Source organism: Haliaeetus albicilla, chromosome 14 (genome assembly GCF_947461875.1).
Source record: "Haliaeetus albicilla chromosome 14, bHalAlb1.1, whole genome shotgun sequence".
Lineage (NCBI taxonomy): Eukaryota > Metazoa > Chordata > Aves > Accipitriformes > Accipitridae > Haliaeetus > Haliaeetus albicilla.
Window position 1 is genome coordinate 36,019,539 of NC_091496.1, and position 17,632 is coordinate 36,037,170.

Sequence of the window (17,632 nt, forward strand, 5' to 3'; positions counted from 1 at the left end):
AATAACATGCTTTATAGTAGATTTTTAGTTTCAAAACAAATCTATCTGATGCACTCTGCCTCCAGTTTTAAAGCATGTAGGTTCTACATGAAACAGAGCTGCAATGGCTTGGTGAAGTACTGAAACGCTACATCAGTAACGTTCTTGAGCAGAGCTGGAGGAGTCAAGATTTAAAAGATAAGAGGATAAATAGGAAGATTTAAAGGATATAGGAAAATAGGTGGATTTAAAGGTAGTAACAGGTATCTGCAGCACTGTTTCAAAGGTTAGCACTTACTTATGACCAATAAGATACAACCAAGAAGTACTCTTGAATGTTTTTCAAGCTCTATTTTAGATTTATTAGACCTGATTTGGATTTTTTTTTCATTAAGACTCCTATCAGGATTTGCTTTATGTTTTGTTGAACTGATCCAATACATTTCATTTTGAAAGTCTTGAACATAGCAGTGAGTTTTCTTCCCCTGTTGATGCACTGCCACATAGAACCGCAGAATAGGAACCCATATTCTCCTGCAGTTCAGAGTTCTTGATGATTATTGAATTCCAAGGGTACCATGGATTTCCCTTTGATCATAATGCCTGATCATCTTTATAATCAGACAAAGCTGGGTATATCAAATAATCTGGGAAGTAGTAGATAAGGAATAAAGGAGTAATTGAAGCAGGATTCATCTTCACGTGCCTACAACATGAATGCCCATAGCTGAGCTAGTCACCCGTACTCCATTTTCAAAGGCACTGCTAAAACCAGCACTATGGACAGCTAACTACGGTTCCCAGCTTGCTTTGAGATGCACAAGCCAACTTCACTGTTGAACTGGCTTTTTTTTTCTTTTAAACAGTTCAACAAATTAACCTGAAACATTACCTTTTCAGGAATTTCTATCATGTTTTGTTGCTCCTGAAAAGGTCTAAAGGAGAATTTTTCAGGACTCCCATTTTGTGGGGAAAAAAACCCAAACAACCAAACAAAAAAAAAACCCCAAACCCAAACCATATTTTTTCTGTCTGGCCTGAAAACAACAGTACGCCCACCAGAATTTCCCATGACAATGCTAGAACAGTTGTGCTAGATATCAGTTTCCCTTGGAAAAGTACCTTTCAAAGTGGCAGGAGATATTCCCAGCTCTACTGAAGAAATACAAAATTAATATAACCCTTGAGATTCTTACCCACTGAAAAAACATTATTTTGTTCCATGTGTACACAGAATAGATCTCCAAAGCACACATCCATACAGGGAACTCAATTTTATATTACAATTTTATTCACTTGCTATGAATATTCACAACATTAATCTACAGCAGATAATCTATTCAGTATATTTGAAAATCCATTTATTTTCACTTATTGATATGCATGTGTTACACTTGTATATAATACAGTATTTTCAGTGTTGGTTTAGGAACAAAGAAACAAGGAAACCAAATATTGAGAAGCATGATGTAGATTTTTGACCAAAGAGAGGCCACATTCAGATTTTACAAACCAGTACATTTACACTTTGCACTGTCCCAAACAACCTCTTGAAAATGCTACCTTCTGTCCTGCACCTGTTAGCACAATTCCATACAATATTAATCCATCCTAAAATACTGAGATACCTAGTTGCTCCTACAAACAGTTTATCCTAATTAAATTTTAATCAGAAAAGAATATCTTTCCCTGCCAACATTTTTTATTTCTCAGCAGAATGATAGAATATACTTCTCAGTTTCATTCCCAACAGTCATTTATTTTATTTAAGCTCTCCTGTGCAATAATACAGCAGAGGTAATGAAATGGTTTTGGAACAGCAGGGGCTACTGTGACAGGCAGAGCACTCCAGGGTGTTCATCCATCATGGAACTTAATATATAGCTACCTAGCCACGTCAATGGCTTGTAATGATAAAATCATTTCCCTCTTTTTCTGGGGGTCTGGTAACCACACAGGACTTTTAAATAAGCTTGGCCCTATATATTTTGGACTACCATTAAGCGTGTGTGGTTTTCATTTCAATGCACCAAAGCACACAGTCAGAACTCCCTCACCCTCTCCAGTCAGCATGCTTATGCAGTGTCACTAAAAGGCATTGCCAAATTTCTGTATCAATATTACAGATGGTACAATATACATTAAATGGAGTATAAAATTATACATTCTGTAATAACTTAGAAAAAAGCTCATAGATGCTTAAGGCCTTTAAATATTGAGGATTTTTTTCATGTAACAGCACATCACAAAGTTCAAAAATTGCTACTGAAACAAAAAATGAAAAAGTAAATGTGATTTTGGCAAGGATCAGATCTGAATTGGATGACTGTAAGCAAGCAAAATACCCACAAACTGTAAATCTGGGAGGGCACTAGGACTTTTTTTCCTTGATAGCAAACAGACTGAGCAGACATCTACATAAGCATCCAACAGTACTTAGGTTCAAGCAAGAGATTTTATTTTTTAATAAAAAGACAAAAATTCTGAATGATTACCATCCAATTTCATAATTGCAAAACTCATTTACATCCCTGCCTACCTTTATAAAAAGGGACGAAATACTGTCATTGCTTACCATGAATTTCAATGAATTAAAGGTTGGGAAAGTAAAGTACGTATCAGGAACACCCATCTCCTTCAAACTAAATGGAAATGTATATCTTAAAGGTATAAAATGCCTTATAATGGAAGTGGTAATTGAGTTTTGACCACTACTTTTTTAACTGCCGAAGAGCTGCAGTAGCTGGTTAGCCTTAGGGAAACATGTCAACCTGACTATACATTCTAATATGACTGATGTATTCAGATAACTATTACTTGTCAACAATAATTATTAACAATGGATATATATTTCCATTCCTATAACAAAAGCAACTTCAAGATGTTGAAATATGTACCTTTGAGAGCTCCAAGATTAGAATACAAATAAAAATGTCTAAAACTGCGCCATGCCAGAGGACAATTTCTGCAACAGAAATTTAATTAAAGCAGTGTGCAGTCCCACCAGCAATCTGAATGGTGGACCAGGGATCATTTTACAGGGAAGGAACCAATACATTTTGGAGTTTGACTTCATCAAGATGAAAAGCTGCTGGTCTGGAATGGAGAATCCAAAGATTGCTTCTTTTCTGCACCTTTTGAATATCAACTCTTGTGATTACAGCTGCAAATTCCTCAGCAAGGGCAATTTTAAAAGTGTACACAGTTCAATCAGTTGAAATCTTTGTGACACAGAAGTTCAGAATAACTTTCCAGTAGTTTTGATCTCAAGGCTGTTGCTGATTACAAGCCAGGTTATCATTGAAACAATTGATTCTGAAGGATACACCCCAGCAGTATAAAATTTCACTTCAAGGATTGCCTGGAGGAATTAAATTCCTATGTGTTGTATTTAATGTTATCAGCCTTGAGACTGACTTGATTTGTCTTTAGCTATCGGGTTACCTGTAAAGAAAAAGAAAATCAGAAATTCAAAACTGCACATAGAGAATCTGCTTCCGAAGTACTGGAAACTGAGACTGAAATATAAGATATCTGTCCAGCAAAGCTATTTCAATTGTTTTTAAATAAGTGAATAATTCCCAATGGTATTAGATGGGATTGCTCCCCAACTTAAATTGTGTGTTTACGTGCTTTGTTGGAATTGGACTTGACAAGGAGAAATTGAAATGTGACCATGCTTAAAAATATAATAAAAAAATCTGAAGGTCACAAATTACCAACCCACAAATGTCAAAAGCATTGTTTTCAAGGAAAAATTCTGTATTCTGTTCACCCTTCTCATTGTTAGAACTTCTGTATGGTAACAACTATGCTTTTAAAATGTTAGCCATTGAGTATAACAGTGACTGATACTGGAGGTGTATTCTTCCGTTCTCTGCATGCTACTTTAAAACACAATCATAGAATCAAAGAATCATAGAATCATTTAGGTTGGAAAAGGCAATGTCCTGTTAGGGGCTAAATGCATCTTAGCAAGCAATCATCACTTAGTGGAGAAATGGGACAAAAATCATGCATACATAAACAAAAGAGAGATATATCCTGTTATTCACAAGGTATAGAATAACTACCAAGGAGTTCACTTAGAGTGGTTTCACCCAGCCTAACATGAAACAAGAGTGGAACAGAAGGACCACAGAGAAAGAGTGGGAGACAAAGCATTTCACAGTAATTGGACTTTCCCTGTGTCTGGTTTGGATTTTAAACATCAAAAGGAAAAAAAAAATCATATCAAAGAAACATAACTTTGAGGAATATTTCTGCTGTGTCAGTGGATACAATTAATGATCATGTAACATTTTAATATCAAATTGTGTCAGGGGACAACATCCCAACTCTTGAGGAACAACCCATTGGAACGGTCACAATAACACTTTATGACATCAAGGGGCATATGCTTTTCATTTTGGTCACAGAGAGAAGGGTCATGCTCCTTAATGATGAAACATTCTTTTGCCCTCAGCAAAACTGCATACAACTCTCGTCAGCTCTGCAGAGCACAAACGTAGAGCAGAATATTAAAAGGACTTTTCAAGGAGTTCATTACTTCGGTTTGCCTTCTTCACCAAGATGTTTGTAGGAACTGCACTTAAGAAGGCAATAATAAAATTGTGCTTTGTGACTTTTATGATACATGGGTTTATTTATTACACTGCTCTTGTTTTGTTTTGTTATTGCTGTTGGAAACAGCCTCATGCGGCCCCTTCTATAGTGGAAGATTGCCTGAAAAAATAATGAAGAATTAATTTAAAAGTCAGGCAACATATTTCTATGCCCTGCACCAAAGCTCAAAAGGCTGACACAGCGTCTTATTGTTATTTATTTTTTGCTTTATTGTAATAAACTGGAATTCTACTCATGGACCCAGGTGCCACTAAGCTACGTAATGGAAAACACACATCTTCTGATCCTATCTGCAGGTGCATTTTTATTAGCTTAACTGGAGATATAGCTAGATAAACTGTGATAAATCAACTGATGCAAAGCACACTGAAGCCAGATCAAAGGATGTGAGGCTTCCAAAGAGGCCATGTAGATGCAGGGTCAAAGCTTCTCACTTTTCCAAACAACAGAGCAGACCGAAACCAAAGCAGACTCAAAGGATAGTTTCCTCAGAGGCACAACTGGACAGGCACAGTCACTGGAACTCAGCTGAATTCTCTCTTCTGCCTACGTACCCACAGAGTAGACCTTTGCTATTAAAAAGAGAGGGTGCCAGCTGACTTCTGAGAGACCAAGGTGACCGTGACCCGGCAATGCGCCCTTGCCGCGAAGAAGGCTCACGGTACCCTGGGCTCCTTAGACAAAGTATTGTCAGCAGGTCGAGGGAGAGCACCCTTCACCTCTGCTCCGTACTGGGGAGCCCACACCTGCAGTAGCGTGTCCAGTTTGGGGCTCCCCAGTACAAGACAGACACAGAGCTACTGGAGAGAGTACAGTAAAGGGCCACTAAGGCAAATAAGGGACTGGAGCGTGTTCGTATGAGGAAAGGCTGAGAGAGCCGGGACCGTTCAGCCTGGAGAAGAGGAGGCTCGGAGGGATCTAATCAATGTGTGCAAATACCTGAAAGGGGGGGGCAAAGAGGACAGAGCCAGGCTCCTTTCAAGTGGTGCCCAGTGACAGGACAAGAGGTGATGGGCACAAACTGAAACACAGGAGGTTCCCTCTCAGGAAACATTTTTTTACTGTGAGGGCGATTGGCACGGGTTGCCCAGGGACGTTGTGGAGTCTCCATCCTTGGAGATACTCAAATGCGACCTGGTCCTGGGCAAGCGGCACTAGGTGGTTCTGCTTGAGCGGGGGGGTTGGACTTCCAGAGGTCCCTTCCAACCTCAACCACTCTGTGATGTATTATTTCTATCATATCCGGCTTTGCCAATGCATGGGCTAAAGTCATAAACTGCAACTAGTGAAAAGAGAAGTTTCACACATATGTGACTGCTCAGTTACGCGGCTGTTTGGAAGTGCAAATATGTTATCTTCAGTCACAAAGCAACTCAGTAAAATAATAATCTGCAGGCCTATCTGCTCCCCCCGCATCGAGCTCTACAACTGTGTGGTGAAAATACCCCTATAAAAGCAACATACACTGTTACATAGAATAAATAGGTGACATAAAGAAGAAAAAAATCATATAGCCATTCAAATCTCTGCTCTATAATAGGTTGCTAATCATATACAAAGGTCATTTTGTTTATACAGACTGCCCAGGAAGTCAAGCTGCATATTCCTAGATTGGAGTTTTTAACTGCTTTCCCTTGCCAGAATTTTTATTATTCCACCTGCCTTCTTTTTTTTTCTTTTTTTTTTTCCTTTTCTTTTTTCCTGTTAACTTCCAGGCCACACAATGCTACTCTGAGTAACACACATAGTGGTTCACATTTGCTTCTGTGTAAGAAGGTAATACTTGTTATGTGCAAGCACAGACCAGACATTAACATTAATGGAAGTTATATATCCATTCACATAAGGGAGAGAATAGACATCTCAGATGCTAAAGGCAGTTTCATAAAGAAGCAATGAAATTTTAGCTAATATCTAGTGATGGTATTCCCAGAAATGCTTAATTCTGGATATAGTAAAAGCTATTTGGTTTTAGTGGCTGGGAAGCCAGGTATTGTGCCAAAGGTCTTTATAGGAAAAGGGGGACTGATAGCAGTACGTGTCTGATCTTTAAAACCCTAAGAGAACAGTAACACACTGAATGGGTGAACACCAAAGTCTAATCAATTTTTCAATTAATAATTAATATGTATGGAAAATTAACTTTGCTGGTGTTTAACAATACAAATGAAAAAAAGGACATAAAACCTTTAGCATCCTAGGTGTTGATCTGAATTAATTTGTTCATTCTTGGAACATAATTACTCCCTTTATGCTAATATATTTTTTCACATGGTTGTTATATCACAAATACGATGCATTAGACTCTCTTCACTTTCTTGTACTAAATGTGCAATTAAAATATAATTACTCTGCAGTTGCAGACTTTTTAATTTAAATTAGTGAGTGGCTGCTGTAAATTGGCTGTAATTGTATATGAACTCACTTGTTTTATTTTAAAAAAACAATGTATAATTAAATGCAACTGAGGCTTTCTACATTTCTTCTGCTCACTAATGTTCAAACCAGATTCGGTCTTTGGGTAGAACATTTTTGCCAGGGTAACCCAGAATGGACCAGAGATGAAAAGACCTCAGAGGCAGAGCATTAGAAAAGCTACGAGCTCAAGAGTTTTTCCGGACAGCTTCCATTCCAGTGCTGCTGACAATGGGTGAAAAATGTCCTCACTTGTGAATCCCCCAGCTGATGAATACAGCTGATAATACCATCTACTCCGTAAGAATAGATTCCCAATAAAAATCCAGCTTGATACTTTTACTCAAGCCTTCCTTCTGCCTTAGAAGAGGAAGGGAGGAAAATCAAGACTATAGGATGTAAAGAATGGCCGAGTGAATATTCCCTGAATAGTAAAGCACTTTTCCTTACTTTCATGCACCTAAGCATCAAAGTTACAGGATCACAATTAGGTATAGTACAAATCTTCTGTTTCTTCAGAGAAACAAAGGTGTCACTAATTATTTGCTAACTACAAAATAGTTTATACATGCAAATGAGGCATATAATTAATTATTATTTAATAATGTTAGAAGAAAATAGATAATATTAGATAATAGATAATATATAGATAATTCAGTACATCGTATATTGAAATAAGTGTGTGCTGGAACATTTCATAACACAACTTTGTATACTACTATTTTTTTTACTGGCAGCTCTTTCAATTTTTTTCTATGTTTATGACAAACCATGCACAAAATCCATATTAAAAACAGACTCTTGAGTTTGCAAAGTCAAGCACTTGAAAGTTAGCAACCTGCCTTTCTACAGGTGCCCTTGCAGCTCCAATTCTATCTCTTTTCCATTGTGCACAGTAAACAACAGAATTTACTGGGGGAGGAGTGTTGGAGGGAAGCCTGTTCCAGTGTTGTCAGGACTATGTATCAATGCAAATGCAGAAAGGGGCAAGTTTTCAAGCCAGTGTTTCTTCCCTCCACGGATGATTCAGCAGTATGATGGACCCTCTGTTCCAGGTTTTTGCCAAAGAATATAAATAAACACAAGAAGCAGAAAGTACATAATACTGGGGGTTTTCTGTTTAATTAGAACTGTTCCATCAACTGTATAGGATAATGTGTGTGGTCATAGCCTTAGTGTCGTCTGAGCGTACTCAAGAATCATCAAGCGATCTTTTTTTTTTTCCCCTGAGATACATAAGACAGGGAAGAAAAAGGAAATATTTTTTTTAAAGCAGTTAATAGCTTACCCTGAGCTAAGTGAGACAAAGAAAAGCCATCTTGGCACCCCTAGCATTCTCCTGCAAAATATTAAAGGCCTGTGGGAAACAAAAATGGTGTGGGGATTTCTAGCAAAAATAAAAAGGGTCTCACCACTACATTTAATGACCAACATGTGATAAGGTAAATATAGGGGATGTCACAAGAATCCATTAAATAAATGCTTGAAGAAAAAGGCCTAAGAAATGGCTTGAAGAAATGGCTAGCTATGAATTGTCCTCCAAGACATTGAGACAAGACAGAGATCTCGTACCAAGATAGCCCTTATTTGTAAGCAGTACATTTCCATCCATTTTGTGTTCTTATTTTTATATTCTTTCTTATACTGTATGTAAACAGACCACAAAAAAAAAAAAAAAAAAAAAAAAAAGGTCAACAAAGTGATTCTTTAGCAAGCCTTTCCTAATAAGGAATGGACTATGTCAGTCATATTTTTCCATGACATAAAAACCTTTGTTTTGGTAGTGAAAACCTAATACAAATATTACAATGCAGAAACAGAAGGGCCCATACAACCAGAAACAAACATCTGCCAACGCATTTTTTTCCACTTATGCCCTCTGCAAATGAGGTCAAGGATGGAAATGAATCTTTTGAACAGATGGAAGCACGCTACTTCCTGGAACTTCAAAATCCATACAATGCGCTTGCTGTGCACTATCATCCATACATGGCTTACAAAAGCAAATGACAGTTTGCATTGCCACTTGGACATGTTTATTCACTGAAACAGTTCAACCTGTAAGCTTGGAAGGTGCTTCTGACCTAATGCTACTACCTTCTACCAGTGATACTCAGAAGTACTTTGCAGACATTAACAAAGGACAGGCTCACGATTTCCTCACAGTTTGAGAATCCTGTAACTCTTTTTCTAAAGAAATGAGGAACAAGGACAAAGAGCTGGACAAAAAGAGCTGTAACAGCTGTAACAGGACCTTTTTGCAATAGGGCTCCTATATGCATATGCGCTTAACAGTAGACAGGTGTGGTTTTGTGTGTTTATGCTAGATAACTAAGCTTCTGGGGGCGTGGAACCATTTCAAAAGTCTGAGAAATGTTAAGGTGATTCAACCATATTTCAAGGGTGTGCTTCATAAAGTAACTGCAGCAGAGAACTGTGAGTTAGGAAACAGGCCCTTGTTGCAGTATCACAGACCACTATTTGATTTGGGCTAATGACGAAAGGCAAAATTTGAGTGATTTGTGAGCAGTTTGGAAAACAGATATTTAATGATAACTATAGGGATTCATTTATCTTCAGAGAAGGTTACATATTGATAGACATTTTTGCAAGTCTTCAAGTGTTTCATTCCTGCTCATAAAACTTTGGCCCTACACAACTTTTAATATCAGACTCAACAGCTTTAAATTTTTCCCTTAACTTTATTTTAGGCACTGCAGCATGAAAAGTGTTAGTCTAAACATGTTCCCAAGCCTGTAATGGAGCAATTTAGAATTCTAGATCCTCAGGTCTGTCCTTAGGCAAACATCTCTAGCTCATTTTATTAATTAAACAGAACATTTCCCAGTACACTCAAATGGCTCAAAAGTTTCCCACGTCTTTGATAACCACCAGACTCTAAAGCTTTTAATTCTTTCATACTTTTATTGCACCGTGACTAATCAGAATTGCATTTGTGATAATTCTTGTGCTTAGGACCTTCCATTAGAAAGAAACAAACATGCTGAAAACTCATTTCACACAATGCCATTTGAAGTATAATTCTGTATTTCTTGTTTTCCCACTGCTCTTAATGATTTCAGCAGGAGATTTTTGGTGTTAAAGTGAAGACCTAGACAATCAGTGTTAAAAATGGTAATTAAAACTAAAAGACTCTGGAAACCTTTCACATATAAATTAAACTTTCCACTTGCTCCAAATAATCTTAAAGTTAGGACTAGAAAACTAGGTAAAGGGAATTTACTTCAGAGCATGGCATATGTTCCTGAAAATGGCAGAGTTCTTCATCTGAAAAATGGTTTTAAGATTAAACAGACAACATCTAGCATATCTTAGGAATATAGTGGAAATATCCCTTTCCCAATTTTTCTGAATTTTAAGTAATCCAGCATGGGATGCTGAGCTTTCAACTACAAAGCGACACCTAACTGAATGTACCAAGACGTCCTTCCTTTGTAAGTGCTGTTCTCTTCTCCAGAGCATCTGTTGCTTTCCCATGATAGTGAGTAAATTAAGTTCATCAACTGGGTCTACCTCTGGAAGGAGAGTGAGTGAAGAAAGATGTTTTAAGGCTCCCAGAAGCATCTGACTGACACACTGAGGCTGCTTAGGAGCGCAATGCAGAGTCTGTCCAACCACCCTTCTGAAGCTCTGCCCAAATAAGCCACGATTCCTGGGCATCTGCAGCAAACTAAGCAACTACAATGAGGAGTAAGGTACAACAATTCCTGTTAATACTGTGTAAACCTGTATTTGTACACACCTGCTGCTCTGTGAGTAATAAACCAGGGCTGGAACACATTTTCTGGAGTGGTTTGACTCTTTATTCCTCAACGAACGTTCTGGCCCTTCCTTAGAGTCCGACCAAGACTAGAATTCATCACAACTAGTGCTCCAACGTGGAGCCAGAATATTTTGTGTGTGTGGAAAAATCAAAAATTGTCATCAGGCACAGCAGAAACCTCCTTTCTCTACTTCTCCATTCGGACTTGAGGAGTTTTACACGTTTGCCTAAGAAACAAACACATGTCAAGTACTACACTGTTATAGAATTAGTTACAGAAAACAAAACTGGGATAGATGGAATTTTCTTAAACTTACAAGGAAAAGTACAAAATGACAGGAAAAAACATATTTCAGAATCAGAGCAACTTCTCTTAGCAAAAGAGCATGGTCTCAAAAACACCCCCAAGCAATAACAGTAACCCCAAAGGAAAAGGTTTAAACATACTCAAATTCAAACTCACTGGTTTGTCACTAAAAAGCAACAGAAACTGACAGATAACACTCATTTTTGCAAGTATATCAGCAATCTTTAACTATGATAAAAAAGTAATTGAAAAGTTCTTTGAAAAAAAGTCCATGGATAGACCTGTGGTACAGAAAAGAGCCATGAAGTCAGAATACAATTCCTTCTAAATGAAAGATTTCAGTGTGTTCTTCTCATACATGTTTAAAGTAAAAAAACAAACAACAAAACCCAAACCAAAACAAAAAACCCAAATCATACCAAAAAAACTTGAAAGTTTAAAGTTTGGAAAATGTGAGCATTCTGAGGAGATCTCTACTTACAGTCATTTCTATGGTTAGTAGGTTACAGGAAACACCATAAAATAACAGATGACATTTCAAAAGACAACGTTCAATTCAGACAGCTAGTTCCTTATCTAGATATTTGAGGTAGGTTTTGGACCTGCTGATAATGATTGCTTCTGAAAAGGGTTGCACAGTACCTCAAAAGATCACCTAAATTTCTTTAAATAATGCTTACAAAAAGATTACTATTTTACTTTTTTTTTATGCTTTTTAAGTGTCATTCTGTAGATCATCAGAAACATACATTACAAGATTAAATTCATAATTTCAATAACATTGCTTTAATAAAATCTCTACATATTTAAATACTATGAAACAAATTAATATGGCTCTGTATTCATATTTCCTTGAGCGTGATAGTTTACAAAATAAACTTAATTGATACAACTCACTGGGACAATTATCATAGTGTATATCTGATGAAGACATATGAGTTATGCCAAGGCTAAATCTAAGTCATTAGTCTTTTGAACGTACTTCATTATTATTCTCTTCCAAAAGGTAATGCCACTACAATGCACATACCTAAACTTTATCAATGTTTCTGTAACTCAGCAGAGAAATTAAGTTTATGGTAGAATTGTTTTAACTTCACAGTTTTTTTTCATTTACAGACAACAGGTTTGTATTAAAATAAGACTTAAACATAAACCTTATTTTACTTTCTATAACAGATAACAACTGTAGCAATTCAGACAAGGATATATCCTCTTGAGGTTTTTGTGGTGATCACAACTCCACAGTGGGACTGCAGCATGGCGGCATAAAAGACTGCAAGACAATTAATTAAATAACTGTAATTTTCTTCTCTTTTACACCACTTATTCCATCTAGCCATCTCAAGTGGGAGATAAAAACAACCTCCTTCCTTTTTACAGATGAGGAAACTGAAGCATAATAAAGAGTCATGCTACCCTTCCAACTGAGAGAAAGTAAATGGAGAAGGTGGGATGGAAACAGAGTCCTTCTGTCTTTGGCTTTATCTGACCTCACTTACCTAAAGAAAACAGTACTGTTGTTCTTGATTGGAAAGGAAAACAAGCAGTTTCCTGTGCTTAATATTCTAAAAATGAAAAAACAAAACAAAAACCCCAGCCCTGTTTTAAAACTAGGTCGAGGTTTTAAATTGCCTAATAGGTACAATGGATTTACATCTTTTAAAATATTTTTGCAGAAATTGGGCAAGGTTGAACTTCAAATTATGCCCACTAAAAGACCAGGTAGTCTAAATTCAGCACATTTGATATCTTTTTCTTCTTCATATATTTATGGTGTGTTATTTTTTCTGGGATTTTGAATGGAGAGTAACAAGCCATTTGGATGAGATCAAAAAAGAAATGTAAATTATTTCCTTACCTGTAATTTTATCTTCTCTATGAGGGTACCTGCTGCTCTGTTAGTGCAGTACTGATGTGTTTTCTGCCTTTGTCCCAAGCTTCAGAGATCCCTCTGGTGATTTTTCCCCACTTGCTTACCAGCTTCCACTGCTGGCATTTTGAGGTAGTGCACTCACATTTGGCTCCAGGAATACTGCCACAGCTGAGGGAATATAAGACAACTAAAAAACAAGTTAGAAAACAGCAGAGCAATATCCAGGCAGGAAAAAAAAAGTGTTTAAAAACAATGAATCAGTCATCAACTTGAAACCCTTCGATCATTTTCCTCTCTCTTTCCATCTATTTAGAATATCCACATGAAGAAAAGACTTTCCCATGCTTGGAGAAATCTTAGCCAAAGTAGTGGGTGCTGACAGAGTAGTGGGTACCCATTCAGAGAATATAAAATTATTTTAAGGGAATCTAATTTTAACTTTCTCCAGTATGAGTACCCACCACGCCATCACTCTAATATAGATAAGAAACACAAGAAAGGTGTCAGATTTGGAGGATTTCCGAAAAATCCCTGTCTCCCCGTCTCAAGTCTTAATAGACCCGGGGAAAAGGAAGACTCAAGGGCTTTTCACCTAAAAACTGTCACAGATGAACAATTAGAAGGATTTCTCATTGCCCAGGAAACAATATATAGAGCCTGGTTCACTAAGAAGTAATCAAGATTATGGTTGCTGATTCCCAACTAATAGTTGTAGCCATCTTGGTCATCAGAGAAAAAGGGAAAAGAGCAACTAGTACTGTCAATTTAATAAGTAAATAAATTAAACACAAAACAGAGAGCATATCCACCATCTGTGCTTGAAGTTGCGTGTAGACGACAAAATTTCACTGTCATTCTCTTGCATTTTTTACGTGTAATGGTCACAACTCCCTGTGGCATTCTTGGCAGAAGATAGCATAACACACTGGTATTAATTTGAGAAAATGATGGTTTTGATGCTTTTCCCTGGCATTTGCCCTGAACTCATGATAAACTGATGCACATTACTAGCATCATTCCTGATTAGAAATGTCTTCTTGCTTGAGTATTATGGAGAATTCCAGGTGAAAGTTACAACTTCCTGTAACTCCTCTGTACTGGGGATCATCTTGATACTGTTTTTGAACTTCACAATACACAGAAAAGATGTATTCCATTAAAGGGAAAAATGAACTCTAGAAATTTAACTAAGAACCTGCTTTGGTATTCAGTTTAATTTGTCTCTCTTAAAGAACCTGGCCAGTTGTCTTCATACCTGCATCTTCTCATTATCTTCTGACTAGTATGTGACCCAAGACAAGGTAAGTATGAATGAATCGGAGTAGCTAATCACAATTAGACACTGGTATTCTAAAATCTCAAGTAATGAAGGAAAGACCAAAAGGCTCTGAAGAGGTCGTTGCCTTCAAATATCAGGAACATGAGTACCAGTGATGTGCTTTAATGTCAAGAGAGAGAAAAGGACTTTGGTAATTTCTTTAATTACCCTCCAAAAAGAAATTGGCTTTGCAAGTAATCAGTTTCAAATTTGCCAAGTTGCATTCTAGGAGAAAGTCTCCTGTTCCTTTTTTGTACTTTGAAAATGTTGAACAATAATTATTAACAACTGAAATTAGAATGATGCCTTGAAGATGATAAATTTGCTATGCTCTCATTTTCCAAGGTCACTCTGAAAAGATGACAAGGAGGTAGGACAGAGGGATCTTAGAATTCTAGAACAACTACCCTGATTTTTCAGTGCATTTGCCTGAATTGGTAAGGGCGCAAGCAGAAGTGATAGTCCTTTGGTATTCTTTTGACAGGTACATGTTCCTGAGCCACAAAGCTTGAATTCAAGATGAAGGAACAAGCTGCTGTTCTTCTGGCTGGCATCTCTAAGATATTTTCTGGCATTCTTGAATCTGAAGAGGCAAAGCTGGTTTGGACCTCTTATAATATGCAGCTCCATTAAAATTCTCAAATCTTCTACTACTACTGAGTTTGTAGATACATGTAGGTTAGACGCAATCCATTGTTTCCTTGAGATCATATCCATCTTCATAAACTGGAGACACACTGGTGTTCACTTCTGGTTTTAGAGGACTTGCCAATATAATTCTACAGGTAACATCATACAAATAAGTCATGGTGAACTGGATATTTTGTAGCTTCACCCAGAATCTCCACTTCAGAGCTCTATGACACTTCTCACTGCAGATATGGAAGGGTATGAACGATAGTCAGCATTGTAAGATCTGAGAAGGAATCATCTGTGTATGCTAATAATGCAGTAGAAGAAAGCTCAAAGTCCATTTAATAGAACATACAAAGTCCTTTGGAGTCTTTTCTCCACACATAGCAGCAGTCTCTTTCCTAAGATGAACCTGGTGTTCACCAAGGTGGAAGAGTAAACTACAAGCTGTGAAAAAAATGAACAATTTTGAAATTCTTATGGAAATTAATTTTATGTTGGTCCTCTTCTTTTGTAATTTAGTCCTAGACACCAATCTTCCACTTATTCTTGCCTGAAATACACTTTTTCTTCATTTTGAACAGTTCTCAGGTAGGACAGGACTATCTTCATTATTCTTATGGAGAAATAGGTAAGATTTACAACCATGCTCACTTTGCTCTGCAAGGGAATAATATGTGAGTAATCTGATTTCAACCGGTTTGAGAGTTGTTCACTCCTCCAGTGGTGACTGTGCATAATGCTCTGTATGACTGACTTTCTCCGGTTTATATTGATTATTAACCATTTCCCTCCTTCCCTATTAGAAGGCAGAAAAGCAGAGCTGCAACAGGGCAGTACTTCTCAGGTTTTCTATAAGTAGTCCTAATGAGTAAGGAAATACCTCAAGAAAACTACAGGATTTTGGAGAATTGAAAGTAACACCTTTTGGACAGTTGGAGGCCACTTTTCCAGTCCCTCATATCAGCTCTGCAACTAAGCAGTGGTGGACAGTTTGTGAAGCCTGTGCCAAATACCCATGGAAAGAGGCAAGAGTTTGCCTGCAGCTATTTAGGTAGTAGGTAGTGTGAGGTTTAAGAACAATCCAGTCCCTCTGAGCTGAAATGTATCATTTCTGACTTGCAGAAATAATCCAAAGAAGCTCTTAGAGACTGCAAAGGAGGCTGAAAGAAGGAAGAAGCACTAGTTTTAGGGCATGCCAGCATGACTCACAAGATACTGGCATTTGAATATCAATCATCTTCCTATATGGTAACTTGTGAGGTAGTAGAAGCTGACAAAGATTTTCCATGAAAAGCAAAAAGGATTGCTAGATATCCAAAGAACCCTTCTTGCACAGCTGTGAAAGAGCAAAGAGACTGGCAGAATGGAGCTGCAAATGAGAGTGGAAACGTCTTTGATTTCGATGTCAGGGCTTTTCCACTTTGTGGAGAAGTGGAGAAAACCAGTAACTGACATACAGCCTTCAGAACTCATTCTTATTTTCCATCACAGAGGCAGAAAATTATTCTTCAGACATGACGTCAGTATCTCAAACATGCCAGCAAAGGACAAATTGGGGGAAAAAAAGAAAAGAAAGAAAAATAGATCACAAGTTGAATCTTTTGGGACAAAGGCAGAAAACCTCTTGGCTGGACTGATGGAGTGGAGGATTCCCACATGGAAGAAAGTAATGCTTGCAAAAATCACTGATTAGTTAATTAATGGCATGCAAATGAAATCCATTTGCATTTTTCTTTAAATATTGCAGAAATATTTTCCTTTGATTTCAGAGTAATTCTGTCAGTTTTCAGGTTCTGCAGAAGCTAAAATGATGCTTTACAATGGATGCTAGCTGCAGTCTTACCTTAGGAAAAACTATTCCCTCATAAAAACATATAAACCACAGCATATATTACTAACACTCTGCGAGTGTGATGAATGGATTGCAAAAGATTTCACTTCTCGTGATTTGTACCATGTGTCTACTCACAAAAAAACCAGAGTAACCCTTCTGAATAGCTAGAGACAAAACTCAGTGTATTCCCAAGGAGATGCAGCAAGGGACTGAAAAAAAAAAGGGAAAAATTGCAAACCTTCTAGGCAAAAGCTGCTAATAAAAAAATAAAAACACTATTCTGTTTTTAGAAATTATTTTCTTTCAAGTAATGCATTAACAGGCTCCTTCTTTCCAAAGACCTGTACCGATGAATATTGCCTTTAACCCATTCTCTCTTTTTATGTTCCTCACTTTCAGTTCTTAATATCAATATCCATAGGACTCAGTCAGAAAGAACTAAACAAAATTTGAGACTGAAAATGTCTTGGGAGTTGAATGTTTGAATTATCTTCACCTGCCCAACAAGTTTTACTGACCTTTCAGTCTATGACTTTGCTTATAACATTTCACACCACAACACTTCTTCCTTTAATTCTTTTCACCATAACTTGTGTTTTGTGGGTATTTTTAAGTATAGTTGCCTTTGGGGAAAGGACTATGACTCGTCTAGATTTTTGTGACCTACAAATGAACATCATCAAGCTGTAGGTCTAAATTCACGTCAAATGTAGACTTGCAACAGGAACCTTTTCATAGGGTAAAACTAGGCATGCCAACTTCACATTAAAGCAGTAACTTTGGTATATAGCAGCTATTTTTAAGAAAATCATGAATTCCATAGCCCTGAATACAGATGATTCCTTGTTAACGTGTTG

The 17,632-nt window shown here is 37.2% G+C and overlaps 1 protein-coding gene across 2 annotated transcripts in view; it reads right to left on the bottom strand.

Moving 5' to 3' along the window:
- Window positions 1-1,248: 1,248 nt before the first annotated feature.
- The window catches only part of TAFA2 (TAFA chemokine like family member 2), a 196,658-nt gene continuing 180,274 nt past the window's right edge, over window positions 1,249-17,632 (bottom strand). The window contains exons 5-6 of one of the 2 annotated variants that reach the window (XR_011327821.1): window positions 10,784-11,031; window positions 1,249-3,423 (exon numbers count right to left, since the gene is read on the bottom strand). Coding sequence is in view for 1 of the 2 variants with exons in the window: in XM_069802268.1 (XP_069658369.1) it covers window positions 3,412-3,423 (12 nt within the window). In the remaining variant the exon portion in view is untranslated. The remainder of the gene's footprint in view (window positions 3,424-10,783; window positions 11,032-17,632) is intronic. The other variant, XM_069802268.1, reaches the window with a different exon arrangement.